This window comes from Aplysia californica, unplaced genomic scaffold (genome assembly GCF_000002075.1).
Source record: "Aplysia californica isolate F4 #8 unplaced genomic scaffold, AplCal3.0 scaffold00053, whole genome shotgun sequence".
In the NCBI taxonomy this organism is placed as follows: Eukaryota; Metazoa; Mollusca; class Gastropoda; order Aplysiida; family Aplysiidae; genus Aplysia; species Aplysia californica.
The window spans coordinates 302,304-320,944 of record NW_004797323.1 but is presented as its reverse complement, the minus strand read 5'-3'; the positions used below and the strand labels follow the sequence as shown (position 1 = coordinate 320,944).

The following is an 18,641-nucleotide window of genomic DNA, read 5'->3' as shown; positions in this document are numbered from 1 at the left end:
TACAAAGTACATGTAGATTGTGAAAAAATGGAGAGAGAGAGAGAGAGAGAGAGAGAGAGAGAGAGAGAGAGAGAGAGAGAGAGAGAGAGAGAGAGTCTGTGTGTGTGTGTGTGTGTTTTGTGCGAGTGCACCCGCGCGTGTGTAATGCAAGTGTGGGGGTGAGTGGGTGGGTTGGGGGTGGAGCGACTTTGGGTACTTTTCTGTGCTGTATCAGACACCGTTCTGTATAGAGCAAAGCCTGTTGCCTCGCAGTTTTAGACGTCTCGGAGCAGCTCCACTTTTCCAACATATTGTTCTTTGCAAGGGAACTCACACCGGCAACAATGACCAAATAAACTTTACGACGGAGAACCAGTGGAAAATTGTGACAACTGTACAATGAGTGGGGGTACAAATAAATTGCTTCCACGGTGTCTTGAAACCTTGTCTGTGCCAGATTTTTGAGTAAATTTGTGTTTTTACCCTCAGAAAATTCACTTGAGTTGGTGTCGTGATTCCACGTGGCCGTAGTTTGCTTATTTTGCGTTAACCACTCTGTGACATTTGGTGATCGTTTATCCGTAGCCTCTTTTGAGGTACCCAGACCACTAAATTTCGATGGTCATGCCCTTTTCCAAATGCCATCAGTACACGAGTCTGGGGTCCCGTTTTTACCACATACCGAGTTTCCTGTTTCCGCTAGATAGAAGTAATTGCGTGAATAACTGGGTTAACATGCTGGATCAAACTGGTGATAATAAATGCATGATAATTAAAGTTCACTTATGTAGGGGATTTCCACTTACAAAGTGCCCGGTGCGCTTTACAATAATACAAAGAACACAAGCGCCATACGGTCACAGTGACGATCTATCTATCTCTCTCTCTCTCTCTCTCTCTCTCTCTCTCTCTCTCTTAATAATAATATATCCAAAATTTTATTGTTGTGCTGATTAGAGTTTTTTGGGATCATTTTTTAAAAGATATAATTATAAATTATCAATGTAAATTAAATCTTCGTCCAAACTGTTCCATAGGCTAGTTAAATTTAACAATAGTTTAAATAAGCCAAAAACATTTTCCGACTAAGAGTTAAAAGGGCTTTGTTTGAAAAGGGTCTAACTTTCAACAAAATTGCAGTTCCTTACATTTTTACAAGTTAATTTATTTCAGAACTAGATCTTATATATATGATCTTGCCAATCACACCTTTCATCAATAGTAATAATAATACCTAAAAACTTTGTTTTTCTGACTCAATAGATTTCAATATTGTCAATACATATAATATATACATTTGTATAATTTATCAAAGGTAGCTGATCAGGGAGGCAATATCCAACGTCTCGCACAATTAAGGTGTTCCAGATTTTGGGGCCAAAAAATGAGAAACTTTTCTCCCCAAAAGATCGTAATTTTATTCTAGGGGCTCTGAATTTTCTTACATATGTGGATGACCGTAACTGACGAGATGGAACATATACAGTGTTTAAAAAAATAATAAAAGCTCAGATGGATCAGATGGGTCTTTATCGTTAAGACATTTAAAACAGATAGTACAAACTTTATATTGGATTATTCTTGTATCAATTGGAAGCCAATGCAGAGCTTTTAACATTTTTTATAGGATCTTTCTTCTTTTTCTTCAGCACTAGTCTTGCGGTGTTATTTTGGGCTACTGGCAGTTTCCTCATTCGTTCACACGAAATACCAGACAGAACAGAATTACAGTAGTCAAGTTTTGACAAGACGTGTAAAGGGAGACATTAAGAGAGCGTGTATGCAACATTGGTTGAAATAAGGTGCTTATCTTACGAATTCTCCTGAGATCAAGGTACATACATCGAATAACATTATTTACTTGGTTGTTCATGAACATATTATCTGAATTTTAAAATATACCTATTATAGATTCTTGACCTTAAAGTTAAAAAAGGATTATTCTAGTATTTTCAATTTCTATAACTGACTTCTATTAACGTCATTATTAATTTAAGGTTTTTTGAAATCCTAAATGGTTTCTGTATTTTCATCATTCAGCATTAATTTGTTTCCCCCTTCCATTTTTTTCACTCTTTCAATGCCTTTCTCCTGTCTTTCAATGAATTCATCGGTGCCACATGGAGAGCCATAGATCTGTGTGTCATCGGCGTAGCTATTCGAAATGCTAGCTGAGTTGATACTTTCGTATTTCAACAGAAAGCGGTTGTGTATACATTGTGAAAAGGATTGGGCTTAAAACTGAACCTTGGGGAACACCAAACTGAAGAATGCCCTTTTGCGACTTTACGTCTTTTATCACAACAGCTGATTGGTTAGCGATTTGACAAATATACATGTACATGTATAGTTGTTGTCAGTTGTTGAACCCTTCGATTGCAGAACAATGAATGCAAAAATCTTACTGGAAACTAAAACAAAAGGGGCTGACGGTAGACCATGCCAGATTGACACACAGAAGTTTAAAAGATAGGTAACCAGAAAATATAGAAAATTAGGACATAAAAGTTATGTAAGGCACTGTATTGTAAAATAGAGAAATTGTCTTACAATGACAATGACGTATATATAGGCATCTGCACGACCAAGCATAGAAAATAAATGGTGAACCATCAGCGCCGATTTCTATTTCGGATTTGGTACTTGAAAAACAGAGAAAAGACGGAAAGCACTAATTCTTCTTTCACAAAAAAACCCAATATAGATCTAATTTAAAATAAAATGTGGTCATTATTCTCAAGAAGCTCTGGCCGGGACATCAACATATAAAAGAAATAAGGATAGGCGTGGTTGGCGGGTGCTCTGGTGTGGTATGCTTCTTCTTTCCTATCAAACATCTATCATCCTTATCTCCCCTTCTTCTTTTTCATGTTTGTTACTCTCTTGCAACACCTCTAATCTTCTGGAGCTCATATGACCTTATGCAGTTGCGAGTGCCGTAAAACTTCTACTAAAACTAAACTAAAAGAAACAGGAGCAGCTATCCCCAGTAGTGTGGGAATAGTAAGTCCATCGTAGATTTGCTATTTACAAATAGCCTAGCTGAGGATGGCATTTCTTGATTGCCAAATTGCCATTTGATAAATTTGTTCACCTACATGTTAGACTTAATGATTTATTATCTCAACTTTCCTTTATCTGGAATGAGGATTAAAAACCGACAGAAAGTTCTGACTAAAAAACTAGTAAAATCTATTCCATGATTTTTATTCACTGTATATGATTCCTGTAATACATAGATCTAGAAGTTTAAATACAAAATTATTTATTTAAAAGAAACATTCTAACCTAATTAGGCCCTGGCTAACGTCGTTAAAAACGAAAGTTCAAACTCAAACAAACGGCGGGTGAAAGTGGAAGTGGAAGCAAGGTTTGTCTCATTGAAGTTTCTTTCATTTTTATTGATCTCCAGCGCTTCAGGTCTGAATGCATTCACATAGCCTACTTGTTTGTTAATATTTTCTAGATCTATAATCTAGATAGATCTAGATCTAGATCTAGTATTCCCTGCAGGTGGTCTGCTAATCTTCAATTTTACCTCTTTGAACATAGCAGACCACCAACCGCCACTAACTACTACTAGACTAGATCTAGATCTAGATCTAATACTAAGATCTAGAATCTAGATCTAGATCTAGATATTAGATCTAGATCTAGATATTAGATCTAGATCTAGATATCTAGATTAGATCTACTAGAATCTAGATATATATCTAGATCTAGATGTAGATCTAGATCTAGATCTAATCTAGATCTAGGAATCGGCTAGATCTAGATATCTAGATCTAGATTTCTAGATCTAGATCTAGATCTAGTCCTGGATATTATCGACCAAGTGTTGTCGGAGAAACTTCAAGGAAGGACTTCCGTAACGAGCGACGGAAGTCCTCGCTCGTTACGGAAGTCCTCCCGAAACTTCCTTCAGTAAAGTTAGAGCCTGATTTAACCCTTAGGTTGAGAAAGCTATCACTATGGGCCACTATGGCAAGACAAACACAGAAAGAGCAACAAAGGCACAAATCAAAGAGCAAAGATTGCTAAAATGTCGATGCGGTTCACTCCTTTGGGCCAGAGAACCCTCAAGTGTGGAAGTGTGCATGGGGGACCATGCAGAGGATCCGCTCAGCGGGGACGTGGAGGAAGCAGTGGCCAGCAAGACGTGCGTAATTTCCAGTACTATGGGGGATCCCACAGCAGACAATGTCCAGCTTTGCTTGTATGGGAAAACATATGTGGAGAATGCTCCAAGAAGAATCACTTTGCCAAACTGCGCCACGCAAGAAAGTCAACGAAGTGAATGTGGAAGATGAAGAAGAAGAAGATACCTAAAATATTGTCAATAAATAGAAACTAGAAAGGGAATGAAACGCCATGGAAAACAAAGAGGTAGCTGTCGGCACAGTTTAAGATTGAAACGGATGCAGACGTCTCAATCATAACGGCAGAGACGTTTGCTGAGTTAAAGCCGAGACCTGTTCTACAGAACACCAAGATAATACCGCAGCCCAGGCGGTGTTTTGAAATGCCATGGCAAGGTAACCATGAACTTTACAGGCAAAGGAAAACAATACGCAGTGACAGTTTATGTGATGCCAGCACCGGAAGACCTTCTGAGCCGCGAGGATGGGACTAGTAGCGCAGGTAGATTCGCTGTTTGGAAGCTTTTAGATAAAAATACTATCAAAACTAAACCAGTGAAAATCAAGCTGTTCTTGAAGGAAGATGCTCAGCTGTACAGTGTTCATACAGCCTGCAGAATCCCCAGTCCCCTCAGAGGCAAGGTCAAACCACCAAAGCCTGGAGGTAACAGTGGAGGCCTTCCAGAGCAGCCCCCACTATCTCCATCATCGCACATGTCCATGGAGCCAGCGACGTCTACAACTGCAGTGCGGGCACCGCAATTCAGCAGAAGCGGCAGAGCCATCATTAAGCCAGCACGTTACCATGACGAATGATGTGAAACTCATGGCCTGTTTTTCAAAGCCAATGTGTAGCTAGATTGTGCTTTGAGCTAGTATTGTGTTGATGTGTTCTTTTTTTTCTTCTTTTCACTCTAATCAAAATAGAGAATAGTAGACTGATCTCACCTGATTTAAGTTGCTGTGTAGACTAACAACAGTCATAGGTTTATTTTACTTTTATTTTTTCTGATGGATTACAAGTTACTTTTACAGGAAGGAGCATATTTTCCAACACTTCAGTTGCCTAAAAGACTTCTTCAGCCGGTGTGGATTTAAAGTATAAACAGACAGAAGAACTGGAAACTACAAACTGCTTCAGAATTCTTGTCAAGATGTATGACAGCTGCACCTTTAGCTAAGGAACGAAACTTCATAAACTGTGCCGGATATATCATAACAAACGGTTGGACAGTGCAGAATATCACATTCGTGATAAACAGGACATTCAATTTATGCAAAGTCTAACTCTATTTCAATCCACATGTGTATAAGACATTGTTCCCTTGTACATTTTAATTTTGACGCTATCACTTTGGAAACTAAAAGGGGAAGATGTAATAATGATGTGGAATACTCATACTGCCATTCATTTCTGGTTTGAAAGTCTTAATTAAGGCAAATGAAAATATGCCTCTCTGAAACCCCCCAGGTTCCTTTAAGGTCAGGGGGCCATGCCCATCTGAACCCCCCCAGGTTCCTTTAAGGTCAGGGGGCCATGCCCATCTGAACCCCCCCAGGTTCCTTTAAGGTCAGGGGGCCATGCCCATCTGAAACCCCCCAGGTTCCTTTAAGGTCAGGGGGCCATGCCCATCTGAAACCCCCCAGGTTCCTTTAAGGTCAGGGGGCCATGCCTCCATGAACCCCCCCAGGTTCCTTTAAGGTCAGGGGGCCATGCCCATCTGAAACCCCCCAGGTTCCTTTAAGGTCAGGGGGCCATGCCTCCATGAACCCCCCCAGGTTCCTTTAAGGTCAGGGGGCCATGCCCATCTGAAACCCCCCAGGTTCCTTTAAGGTCAGGGGGCCATGCCTCCATGAACCCCCCCAGGTTCCTTTAAGGTCAGGGGGCCATGCCCATCTGAAACCCCCCAGGTTCCTTTAAGGTCAGGGGGCCATGCCTCCATGAACCCCCCCAGGTTCCTTTAAGGTCAGGGGGCCATGCCCATCTGAAACCCCCCAGGTTCCTTTAAGGTCAGGGGGCCATGCCTCCATGAACCCCCCCAGGTTCCTTTAAGGTCAGGGCCATGCCTCCATGAAACCCTCTGTATGTTGTTAAACAAGTCAAATATTAGATTGGCAAAATTATTTTGTTTACTTTCTCGCGTTTAATTCCGGCAGTGCCTAGATTTCTAGATCTAGACGAATCTCTATGCATCCCCGGATGATTCAAAACTGCGCTGGAGTTAAAAGAATACTGTTTATTGAATACGTAAACCAGGGCGATTTCATCATTTTTTTTTGTAGTAACATAGCGCCCTACTGAACTGGCTTTAGGCCTTCCGTACTGATTTTGGTGGTAATTGAGTTATTCATAGAGTTCAAAATGCTTCTTCTTTCCTATCAATGATCAAACATATATATATATATGTCGTCCTTATCTCCCCTTCTTCTTTTTTATGTTTGTTACTCTCTTATCTCAAATCATTCTGGTGCTCATTTGAGCTTATAATGCAGTTGCAAGCGCCGTAAATCCTCTACTAAAACAAAAAAAAACAGTTCAGAATGGTCGCTCGTTACGGAAGTCCTCCCCTGTAATTAAGCGCAAGAAAGTAAACAATTACCATTAGATCTATTATAATAAAATGCCATTGATCCTACTGCAGTAGTTCTGTTTTCATACATCTATAGAACTCAATAACTATTGATTTGCGGCAAAGATGAAAGCCATATATTGGTGTTCAGCATGCAAAGTACTACTAGAAAAAAAGTATATATAAAACATGTACATGAGATGGGTGCACGAGAGTAAAAAAAAACCCGAAATTGGTGTTCTTTGTCACCACAATAATGTAGCCTTAGTGTAAGTTATACGAGGGACGTCCAGAAAGTATGTACCGTTTTAAAATTATTATAAGAAATAATTTTCCCAATCAAAACGATTTATTTTTCAATACCTCATATATATATATGACTACTTCTCCACGTAGTCACCAGAACTGTTGAGGCATTTGTCGTAGTGTGGGTATATATATATATTTCTTGTGCATTCTACAGACACCAGTATGGAACCCGAGGCTTCAGGGTCCAAAAAGCATACAAGTATCCTTGGCGATGAGATACAGCCTTTGCAAGATGACTCACTGAAGCGAAATGTGTCGAACATGCAAGAAGGGAAGGCAGCCGAAAAGCCCTCTAAGAAGAGGCGATCGAGCCTGTCGTCAAAACGGAGGTCCATTACAGGAAATGTGGATCCCGAATTTACGGCAATTGAAAGCACAGGTTTGAAATGTTAATAATTATTTACACTGTTGTGCTTCTGCATCCAATTTTCCAGGTGTGTTTTATTATTTTTTTAAAAGCTCAGTGGTTGTAAGGGTAATGGGGAGAATATATGTCAGGGTTACAGATTGTTGTGTCCATACCTATTTAAGTATAAAAGGAAAAGGCAAAGGTTATTTTATTTTAGATCAAATAGTCCTTGACAGCTGTTTGATATAATGTCAGGCTAATTGTGGTCTACATATTTTCATTTTGAGGTGCCTTATTTTTGGTTCTAGTCAGTCAATGCTTTGCAACTTATAATGTTTTTGTCAAATTTTGTTTTTCCTGCAGTATCCTGTCAATTCCCTTCACTTTCTATCCAAGCAACTTTTTGGCTGTAAACGTGAGCTCCAAAAATGCACTAAACTCAATTTATTCTATATACTTTGTTGACTTGTTTTGATATTGCATCTCTTCTTTGAGCTTAGAGAAGAATAAAGGGTGGGGATTTTGAGAGTTTACTGTGTTTATTACTGTATTTTATGTCTCATGTATCTAATTACGGAACAAAGTCTGATTTACATTATAATGTCTTTCTGTCTCTCTCTCTTGTAATTCCAGATTCTGCCTCAGGCGAAAGTCAGGAGAGTGCAGCGTCAGGGCAAATGTCTCAGGAAAACGAGCCAGGGAAGCCAAAGTGAGAATTTGTTCAGTCTCGTGCTTGATGATTTATAGAGTTCTCATACATCTCCTTGTCCCTTTATCATCATCCCTTGCCTTGCCGACTGGCGTGGGCGATCATAGACCTCCACTTCACTCTGTCTTGTGTTGCAGCAATGGTCTCTGTTGTTCTTGCTGCTCCCAGCCATGTTGTCATCTTATCCAGTGTCTTTTCCCTCTGTCTGCCTCTGCCTCTCTTTCCATCAAACTTGCCTGTTGTTACAATATTCTCCAATGCTTCTTTCCGCATTGTGTGTCCGAAGAAATTTGCCTGTCGCTTTCGTATATTCGTCACAAGCTGTCTTCTACAATTTGCTTCAACCAAGACTTCTTCATTTGTTTTTCTAGCTGTCCATGGGATACGTAGCATGCATCTTATGAACCACAACTCTGTCAGTCCCTTTATAGCAGTAAAAAATATCAAATGTCATCAGTACGTCTTCATGTTCACTTTATCTCAGTGTTCGTGTCATTTCTTTTGCGTGTAATTTGTAAATGCCTTGTTTGTTTTGTTTTCTGATTTAAAAATAAAGATAAATGTCTTATTATGGTACTGACAATATAGCATTCAATATTCAATGTTACTGTTTTCTCGGGGTAAAAATATTCTCGTGGGTGGTTGGCGGGTGCTCTGGTGAGGTTTTCCGCTTCTTTCCTATCAAACATCTATCGTCCTTATCTCCCCTTTTTCTTTTTTATGTTTGTTACTCTCTTGTAACACCTCTAATCTCCTGGCGCTCATATGACCTTATGCAGTTGCGAGCGCCGTAAAACCTCTACTAAAACTAAACTATTAATGTTCTCACAATTTTCTTGTCCTTGGACTTTTCTTATCTCTAGTCCTTTAGTTTTGAGGGACTGTCAACTACATGATAGTTCTGTTAGATTACAAACTTGCTGGAGGGCCTATTTGCAATGGCTGATTTACTTGGCGCTATTTATAGTCATTTATAATCCAGAGTCTTAAAGTAAAGCTGAAATGCTTTCTGCACAGGCTGAAGCCAAATCCGGCCAACGAGAAGATGGAAAAGACCATCGCCCAAATGGAGTCTCAAATGGAGAAGTGAGTTTTTGTTTGTTTATTTGATATAAAAGTGTTTTGTGTCACTTTGTAAACTTTGTTGGACTTCGGTCCCAGTGATTCAAGTAAGTAACAACTTGTGGTGTAAACGCACCTTAAGAATAGAAGGACATGTAGCGTGAACACACCTTAATAACTATTGTGACGTAGGCCTAAGGGACGTATCACGTGACTGTGATTTCGTGCAAGCGGCGGGAAATCTGAAGGTCATTCTCTCACTGAAGCCGAAACGAGTAACATCGGCTAACGAAGAACTAGCAGACGACCAGCAGGTGGGACCCCACCAGCATCAACTATCATCCTGATCTACTACTCCAAGACTCAAGTAAGTCGTTATATAACACAACTTAAAGTAACTACCATTATTTGCAGTTTGTCTTGAGTTCAATACCTTTCTTTTTGCTACCTTTTTTTTTTCTTCTTTCCTATCAAACCTCTGTCGTCCTTACCTCTCCTCCTCCTTTTTTGTGTTTGTTACTCTCTTATGTAACACCTCTGATGTTAATTTGCCCTTTTCCAGGGACTAAGGCTTTGGAAGTCACCAAATTTTGGTAGTCATTTTCTTTCTAAGTTTACCTCTGATACCATTGAGGGAGGCTTTGCGCTGCCAAGAGCGAAACGCTCGCAGCTAAAGGGATTTGAAAACAACAACTACGACAACAACCCCTGAAACCAGGCAATCCCCACCTCTAGCAATTGCAAATTATATCACGAGTTTTATTCAAGATAGATGGGTATTTTTTTCACTGACAGCAAGATAAATGAAGAACCTTTGAGATGGAAGCCATAACTGCACATGCCTGATTCCCTACATCTGTGAAATAATTACGAGTGAAACTGTATTTAGTTTTTGAATAAATTAGCATTCAAATTTCGAAAGAATGACTTTTTTTTAAGGGTTACTTTGACAAAATGCCTTTTTACTTTTTATCTCGAATAAATCTCAAATAAATCAGATTTCAGATGATACCAATAACTGCACATGCCCAAAAACTGACAAGCGCCTGATTCCACCGCGTCGTGACACAAAATAGATCTATGTGTGTGTGTGTGTGTGTGTTTGTGCATTTCCTTCCTGCGTGGCTGCACATGTGCGTATTGTTAGCACTGTCCAAGGCAACTCATGTCTCTAGCTGAATTCTCATGCCCTTAGCTGATACAACACCTTTTTCCATTTTTGGTGCCAAATTTTATTTGCTAAATCGAAAGCCTGATCGGTTACCCTTCTTGTGTGAAAAAATCAGAGTGAAACTGGTTAGTTTTTGAATAAATTAGCATTCAAATTTCGAAAGAATAAGCCCTTTTAAAGGGTTACTTTGACACAATGCCTTTTTATCTGGAAACTGTTGTTGATCTGAAAAGAGCATTTTGTCAGTGTGTGGCTGTGTTCTCATGATGAAGTTGCTCACTAGTAGTGCTGCGATTAACAACAGTTTTGTGAGGCAGCGTGGTGAAATCAGGCGCTCGTCAAAATAGCAAAATCAGAGAAACAGGCATTTTTCTGCCAGTTAGGACATTTTAATCGAATTTTTATTTTTTAGCTTAACCTCTTTTATGTCCATATAAAGACACATTTCTGTCTGAATTATACTTAAAAACATTGATTAAAGACACCAAATATGTCATTTTTCAGTTTTCAAAGACTCTTTAGCAATGGAGTTTCCAAACTTATTTCACCACTGAAACCAGGCGAATTCACTTCCTTCAATCGCAGATATCTTGAGTTCTATTTATGCATCATGGATATTTATTTCATTGGAAGCAAGGCAAATAAATCAGCTTTCAGATGATATCAATAACTTCACATGCCCAAAAACTGACGAGCGCCTGATTCCAGCGTGTTTATTTGTGTGTGTGTATTTGGTCATGTACAATTTCCTTCCTGCGTGGCTTCACGTACCATCATCATCATCCTTGCCTTTCTCACCCTGCACCAGGGTATAGGCCACGGACAAACACCTTCCACCTTTCTCTATCCTGGGCTAGCTTCTTGATGTTATTCCATGTCTTCCCACTTTTCTGTACATCGATTTCTGTGATTCTTCTCCAAGTTCCACGAGGTCTTCCCCTTGATCTCTTGCCCTGTGAGTTTCAATCCAAAACTTTCTTTGTTATGCAGCTGCCTGACTTCCTGAGAGTATGTCCAATCCATCGCCACTGCCTTCTTCTTACCTCATCTCTGACGGGGATCTGTCTTGTTTTCCTTAACACTTCCACATTGGTGACCCTGTCTGTCCATCTGATCCTCAGTAACTTTCTTAGACACCTGTTCAAGATAACCTGGATCCTCTTTATACAAGTCTGTGATGCGTTCCATGCCCCACATCCATACAACAGGACCGACTTCATGTTTGAATTTAAAATCCTCAGCTTCACATCGTATTGTAATCTGTTAGCAGTGTCCATGGCAACACTTCCCTATGGCTGTTGACAAAAAGCCGTTTTTCGTTTTTGGTGCCAAGTCTTTTTATTTCCTAAATCAAAAGTCTGATCAGGGACCCATCTTGTGTGAAATAGTCAGAGTGAAACTGACTAGTTTTTAAAAAATAAATTAACATTTTAACAGGCTGTGTTGACAAAATGCCTTTCAGTCTCAAAACTGCCTTGAATAAGAAAAAGACGTTTTGTCACCATACAGCAGTATTGTCATGATGAAATTGTTTGCTGCACTAGTAGTGCTGTGATTAACAACAGTTTATCTTCTATTTCCCGTAGCCTCAACAAAGAGTGTCGCAGATGGCAGGAGATTCTGACAGAGATGGAGCATAGGGAGGAAGAAACCAGAGTGTAAGTCGTGGGCTGTTTGTCTTCTTATGTGACAGGGAGAGGGAGATGTGACGGGGAGAGGGAGGTGTGACAGGGAGATGTGACGGGGAGAGGGAGATGTGACAGGGAGAGGGAGATGTGACAGGGAGAGGGAGGTGTGACAGGGAGAGGGAGGTGTGACAGGGAGAGGGAGATGTGACAGGGAGAGGGAGATGTGACAGGGAGAGGGAGGTGTGACAGGGAGAGGGAGGTGTGACAGGGAGGGAGGTGTGACAGGGAGGGAGGTGTGACAGGGAGGGAGGTGTGACAGGGAGGGAGGTGTGACAGGGAGAGGGAGATGTGACAGGGAGAGGGAGATGTGACAGGGAGAGGGAGGTGCGACAGGGAGAGGGAGGTGCGACAGGGAGAGGGAGGTGCGACAGGGAGAGGGAGGTGCGACAGGGAGAGGGAGATGTGGAACTTTTCCTCTGCAGTGGCCGACGGTCTCATTTAAATCACTCAGCCCTGGGGCGGCTAAGGACCCGGTCTACTGGTTGTGCCTAGTGGTTTAAGGTGTTTTGGTAAAATCGGCAAAAAATTCTAAATCAACTTCAGTCGCTGTAATATTTCACATACTCACACAATTTGTTAAGTCACTACATGGACTATTTACCGTTTACAAAATTTGATAGTCTGAGATGTTGCCATTTGAAAAAGGTCAGCGACACACACAAAAAAGTCGCTCAGATGAAAGACCGAGACTCGTTCTCATTTCCCACTTCGTTATCATGTGCTACGTTATTTTCAATTGTAGGTCAAGAAAGCAACCTTTGCCCTTGTAATAATAGTCTGTTTCTTATGAAGAAATGGTCAGGGATCACTTATAAAGTATAGTCTGTTCTTATTTGATGTGTGTTTCAGGAATTCCACTTTTTTCCGATATTTTGATCCTGATCCGCTATTCCGTTAAGATCGAGATAGAATCTATAGTTGGAAAAGAAAACCAACCCACCCACACACACATACACACACACACAACCTTCGCCAAATGTTCAAATAACACAGCTTATGTCTGTTTGTTTGTCATTTCTCTCTATGTACACCCTTTGGGTTTCAAATTGATATTCGTATGTTAGCAAGACCGTGGCGCGTGGATTTTCAGCTATTTTCAAAAAAGTTGAGTGGCATCCCTGGTGTTTACGTTATTAAGCAGTAGAAATTTCCATCCCGGTACTGTCGGGTTCAGGGCCCAGCGTAGAAGTGAGCAACCCGACTATCTCAGGCTCAGAGCTGAGTGAATTAACGTCTCATTGAAGGTAGTTTCAGAGGCAATTTGTTCACTGCTTTGATGACAGTTGGGTCCATGTACTGAAGATAAGTCATCACCATGCTTTATGGGAACCAGGGATGTAAATCTTCCAGCTTTTTCCGTTTTTTCCGGCCGACTTGCCATTTGGGTCCCAGCTTTTAACAAATGTTTACTATAAACAATACATATTATATATACAATGTATACTAAATAGTGATTATTTGTTGTAAAAGAGGTAAAGAAACAAATGTGAGGTGTGCTGACAAAATGAGTTACTTCTCGGATTTGAGCATTATGGAAATTGATACATCAACTTGATAGGTGAAGTTTGTACAATTTGTGAGCTTGGAATAGTAAAAGACACAGTAAACTTGAACAAATGGCATCAATTGAAAATCTATAAATCTGACCCCAGTGTCGATTTTCAGCCAATATCTCAATTCTTGGATCGTGAGAAGTAACTCATTTTGTCAGCACATCTCACAAATATAATTTAGTCTCACTGTATTCTTATTTCAGTCAATGCGCGCGCGCATCGTATATTTTCCGTCTTTTTTTTTCAAAACCTGTTTACATCCCTGGGGAACTGCCACTTAGTGACATTGAATTGGGGGGGATTTATGAATTATGGCGAGAGCAGAGAGTGGTCAACTTTGATGACCAATCACAATCTCGAGAGCAGAGAGTGGTCAACCTTGATGACCAATCACAATGGCGAAAGCAAAGAATGGTCAACCTTGATGACCAATCACAATGGGGAGAGCAAAGAGTGGTCAACCTTGATGACCAATCACAATGGCGTAAGGCATGCCACTTAGTTTTCAATTTCTTTTACTATTGTGTCTTATGTCCCTCTTTCTCTCAAGCAAGCTAACGAGCCCCAAAAATAAATGTGTCACATGTTACGAATGTACAGAATTCCTCTAAAAAATAAACATACTTAGCATTTGCCAATACAAAATAAAAGTTGGGAGAGTAGATGATCCTCTGGATTTTTACAAGAAGACAATAAACTACAGTCGTCCTTCCCCTCACAAGCAATCTTGATTCCGTCAATCATCATCATCATTGCCTTTCTCACCCTGCACCAGGGTATAGGTCACGGACAAACACCTTCCACCTTTCCCTATCCTGGGCTAGCCTCTTGATGTTTTTCCATGTCTTCCCACTTTTCTGTACATCGATTTCTGTGATTCTTCTCCAGGTTCCGATTCCGTCAATAATTCCGATATAATGTCACACCCATAATAAGATAATTGCGTAAGTCATTTTTGGCCGGTTTAGAGTTTTTGGTTCTGAAATGAAGATCAGAGCCAGCTTGGTTATATATATAGTTCACTTGAACAAAAGAATAATCCAAATATAAAATCTATTGAATGTAAAAAAAATTTCAAGCATTTGACAGAGTCAATTGTTGGAAGAAACCTGGGTTTTTTTCTCAAACGAGCTAAAAATGACTTAGGCATTTGTGAGGCGTGCTGACAAAATGAGTTACTTCTTGCAATCCGCGAATGGAGATGTAGGCTGAAAATAAACACATCAAGTTTGTAAATATTTAAATGATGTATTTTTCTCTAAGTTTAATGCCTTAAATCATTTCATATGCTAAATTATATCAACCTAACTATAACTTTGATATTTATATCTATCTGTGTCCATAGGACCAGAATTCGAAAAGTAAATCATTTTGTCTGCATCCTCCACATTTATCTGATGAGCGTGACGTGACGTATCGTTGCTTCTACCCACAGGTTAGCCACCAATCTGGTCCTCCCTGTTCAGGACGTCCCGGAGGACGTGAGGAACTACGGAATGTCCAGGTACATCACGCACCCGCCCCTTGACCTTCAGGCCATCAGGAAAAAGACGCAAGACTTGATCGCGGGATGTCAGATGGATGTAAGCAGACACGCGAAAAAAGTCTGGTAGTCGACTAGATGAAAGGAGAATAGCTCGAAGTGTTAGCCAAGGATGTAAAATTCTGTTATTGAAAGTACCAAAGATACACAATGACACAGAAACAACTGAAGGGGGCTCTCGTGGCCAAGAGGTTAAGGTGTTGACTTCTCATTCAAAGGTCCCGGGTTCGAATCCGGGTAGCGACCGAAAAATTTTCTTCTCTAAATTTGTCTCCTTTCACCTCATTTCCTGCTCTCTAGCAATGTTCTGTTGTCTGCTTTCGTCTCCTCTTTCTGCCCCCACCACCTCACCTCCTTTGCCCCTTCCTCTGGGCTCCTGATTCTTTCTGCAGCCTTTCTACTGCTACTCCTTGGCTTCTTCTTACTGCTGTCTTTCAGCCACACCCCTGATCTTGTGGTAGGAAAGATCTACACCTAGCCTTCTTGGACAAGGGCGAAAAATCTCGGAGGGCTCGTGTGCAAGTTGCGCACGTTAAAGATCCCTTGGTGGTCTAAAATCGATAAGAGTAGGCTTCAGCGGCCACCCGGGCAAAATTCAAAATTTCCTACCAACTGAAAAAATTAGGTGTGTCCCGCGCGCTCATATGACCTTATGCAGTTGCGAACGCCGTAAAACACTTTACAAAAACAAGAAACAACTGAAGAGCAATAAAAGGTCAAAGGTAAAAGCGAGGTATCGTCAGACGCTGTATTCAAAGATAGTAAATAACAAGATGGGCCACTCAGCCAAAAAAGTGTCCGCAGGAAGTTCGCTCTTTGCTTCAGATGGCACTGCAGTCTGTTTTGAAGCTCTCTTTCGTTTTTCCAGAAGAAGAATAGGAATAGCACCTCCTTGCTTGCGCAGATCGACCGCTGTTCATCAGCAGTTCGGGTTCGTTCAGTGCGGAGTTTTAGGTTTTTTATATTTTAATGACCTCTCACCTTTCATTCTAAAGTCAAATTAAACGAAGAAAACAATCACCCTTTCCTCTGGAAGAGGTTTTTTGTCAGCTTAACCATTTTTTAAAAAGCGTTCTTCCGAAATTCATTCAAAAACTTGCTAGTTTCACTTTGATTTTGTTAACTCAAGTAGGATAACTCTGTTCGCAAAAGGTGCGCTTTTGCGAAGAGGACGCCACCGAATTTTGAGGACACTTTTTTAATTGGCTCAAAGAGAGAAGTGACCTCTCTTGATATATAGACTCTTTGCTGTATTGAGGTATCGTCAGACGCTGTGTTCAGCTACGCTGGTCATCTGAGAAAAAGGCAGCTCCGACAGTTCTTTTATGGGTGATAAAAAATATTAGGGTTGGGCTATGTGTGAGTGTGTGTGTGTGTTCATTGCCTGTGATCTATTACAGAAAAATCAACCAAACTAACAGTGCAGTTTCAAAACTCATGCACTATAATGAACTGTGAGTGTTTATTGACAGAACGCCTCGGTTTCACAACAGGTTATCCTTTTTCATATATATTTCTGCTTTCCTTACAAGCACTTTTGGTCCCATTTCTAGTCAAACCCCGCAACACTGCGGACGTTGGGACAAGCGTGAAGTTGGCGACATAGTGTGGCTGGTGGTATAAAGGGGCTTTGGTGCTGTCCTCTGTTCAGTAGTACATTGGCGACATAGTGTGGCTGGTGGTATAAAGGGGCTTTGGTGCAGTCCTCTGTTCAGTAGCACCGATTGATCAAGTCCAGAGAAACAATTTTGTCACAACTACAGGAGGAACAATATTGTACTGAGTTATTTCCCTTTGAGGGGTAAAACAGCTTATACTTTCTATAAAGTTTTCCCCTCTTTTTTATATTTTTATTTCTTTTTTTTTTGGTTTTGTTTTTGTGGATGGTTAGAGAGCTGCAGTAGTAAGTCCTCCTTCATTACTGGCCTTCTGTCTATCATTTCTGTCTGTCACTCTTGCTCTTTCCAAGGACTAAATGATTGTAATCACACCAGTGAGTCTGTCTGAACTCACCACCCACAACTTTTCCTCTTTTTAATTCTATTGAAATTTTTTTTTTTTTGGTGGGCATTGTTCATCATCTGTCCTTTGGAGTTATTGGTATAATCTTGCTCTTTCAGCCACACCCCTGATCTTCTAATAGGAAAGATCTCTACCTTAGCCTTCTCGGACAAGGGGGAACAAACCTCGGAGGTCTCGTGTGCAAGTTGCGCTCGTTAAAGATCTCTTGGTGATCCAAAATCGATAAGAATAGGCTTCGGCCACCACCCGGGCAAAATTCAAAATTATCTACCGATTGAAAATGTTTTATGTGTCCCGCGCGCTCATATGACCGTATGCAGTTGCGAGCGTCGTAGAACACTTACCCCCCCTCCCAAAAAAAAACCCCCACCAAAAACCAAACCTGCTCTTGACTAGCTCCACTAGATGATCTTTTGTCACATCAGTGCACCTCTTTGTACTCATCATCATCATATGTGAGGCAGCCCGGTGGAATCAGGCTCTCGTCAAAATAATGAAATCGAAGAAAACAGCAGTTTTCTCCCTGCTTAGCAATTTTTATCAAATTTCTGTTTTTTGGCTCAACACCTTTTATGTCCATTTACAAACACATTCCTTTGAGGATTTCACCGAAAACATTGATTAAAGGCACAAAAATATAAATTTACAGTTTCCAAGGACTCTCCAGATTTGAAATTAACCAAACTTTGGCGGCCATTTTCTCGCTAATTTTACCTCTTAGATCAGGTGACCCCCACCTCCTTCAAATCAAAATATCTCCACTTCTATTGAAGATGGATGGGAAATTTTTTCATTGAAAGCAAGACAAATGAGCAAGCTTTAAGATGATACCAATAACTCAGTATGCCCAAAAATTGACGAGAGCCTGATTCCACCACATTGCCTCACATTTCCTTTCTCACCCTGCACCAGGGTATAGGCCATGGACAAACACTTTCTACCTTTCTCTATCCTGGGCTAGCCTCTTGATGTTATTCCATGTCATCCCACTTTTCTGTATATCAATTTCTGTGATTCTTCTCTGTACTCGTACTAAACTCAGTTGTCTCAGATTTTCATTTCGTTTTTCTGTTCCACCCCCCCCCGCTTCCCCAAACTCTCCAGCGTGAGATGTGTGTGCAGGACATGAAACTGCTCCAGGAGACGGCTCTGATGGTCCAGAGACAAAACCAGCGCATGGCTCAGGAGCTGGGTAATTCTTTTTTGAAACTACACTCAAATAATGGTTGTACAACATATAGTGCGTGCTGTAGAGTAATTATAATAATAATAATCATCATAATAATTGTATTTTGTAATACAACATCTCCACACTGTACAGCATGCAGTATGTGTTGTACAACTACCGTATTAATTATTTCCCCAGCAGGACCCAAGAGCACTCACAAACATTCTTGGTTTCCAGGGAAACCTGTCCAAGGCGACGACTCCTTTGTTGGGGAGAAGAGTGGTTATTTTAGACATTTGGTTCTTTCGCACAGTGCAGGCAGGCCTACTTAGAAAATAGAAAAAAAAACACAAGGGGATTTGAAGACGGGGAGGGTGGG

At 40.7% G+C, this 18,641-nt stretch overlaps 1 protein-coding gene across 1 annotated transcript in view; it reads left to right on the top strand.

Annotated features, from left to right (window-relative positions):
- The first annotated feature begins 2,931 nt into the window (after positions 1-2,931).
- The window catches only part of LOC101851106 (coiled-coil domain-containing protein 170), a 17,869-nt gene continuing 2,159 nt past the window's right edge, over positions 2,932-18,641 (top strand). Inside the window, exons 1-8 of the mRNA XM_035968350.1 lie at positions 2,932-3,344; positions 5,331-5,339; positions 7,150-7,376; positions 7,980-8,055; positions 9,073-9,141; positions 11,875-11,946; positions 14,965-15,112; positions 18,199-18,286. Of these exons, the coding sequence (XP_035824243.1) occupies positions 7,160-7,376; positions 7,980-8,055; positions 9,073-9,141; positions 11,875-11,946; positions 14,965-15,112; positions 18,199-18,286 (670 nt within the window). The 5' untranslated portion in view covers positions 2,932-3,344; positions 5,331-5,339; positions 7,150-7,159. The remainder of the gene's footprint in view (positions 3,345-5,330; positions 5,340-7,149; positions 7,377-7,979; positions 8,056-9,072; positions 9,142-11,874; positions 11,947-14,964; positions 15,113-18,198; positions 18,287-18,641) is intronic.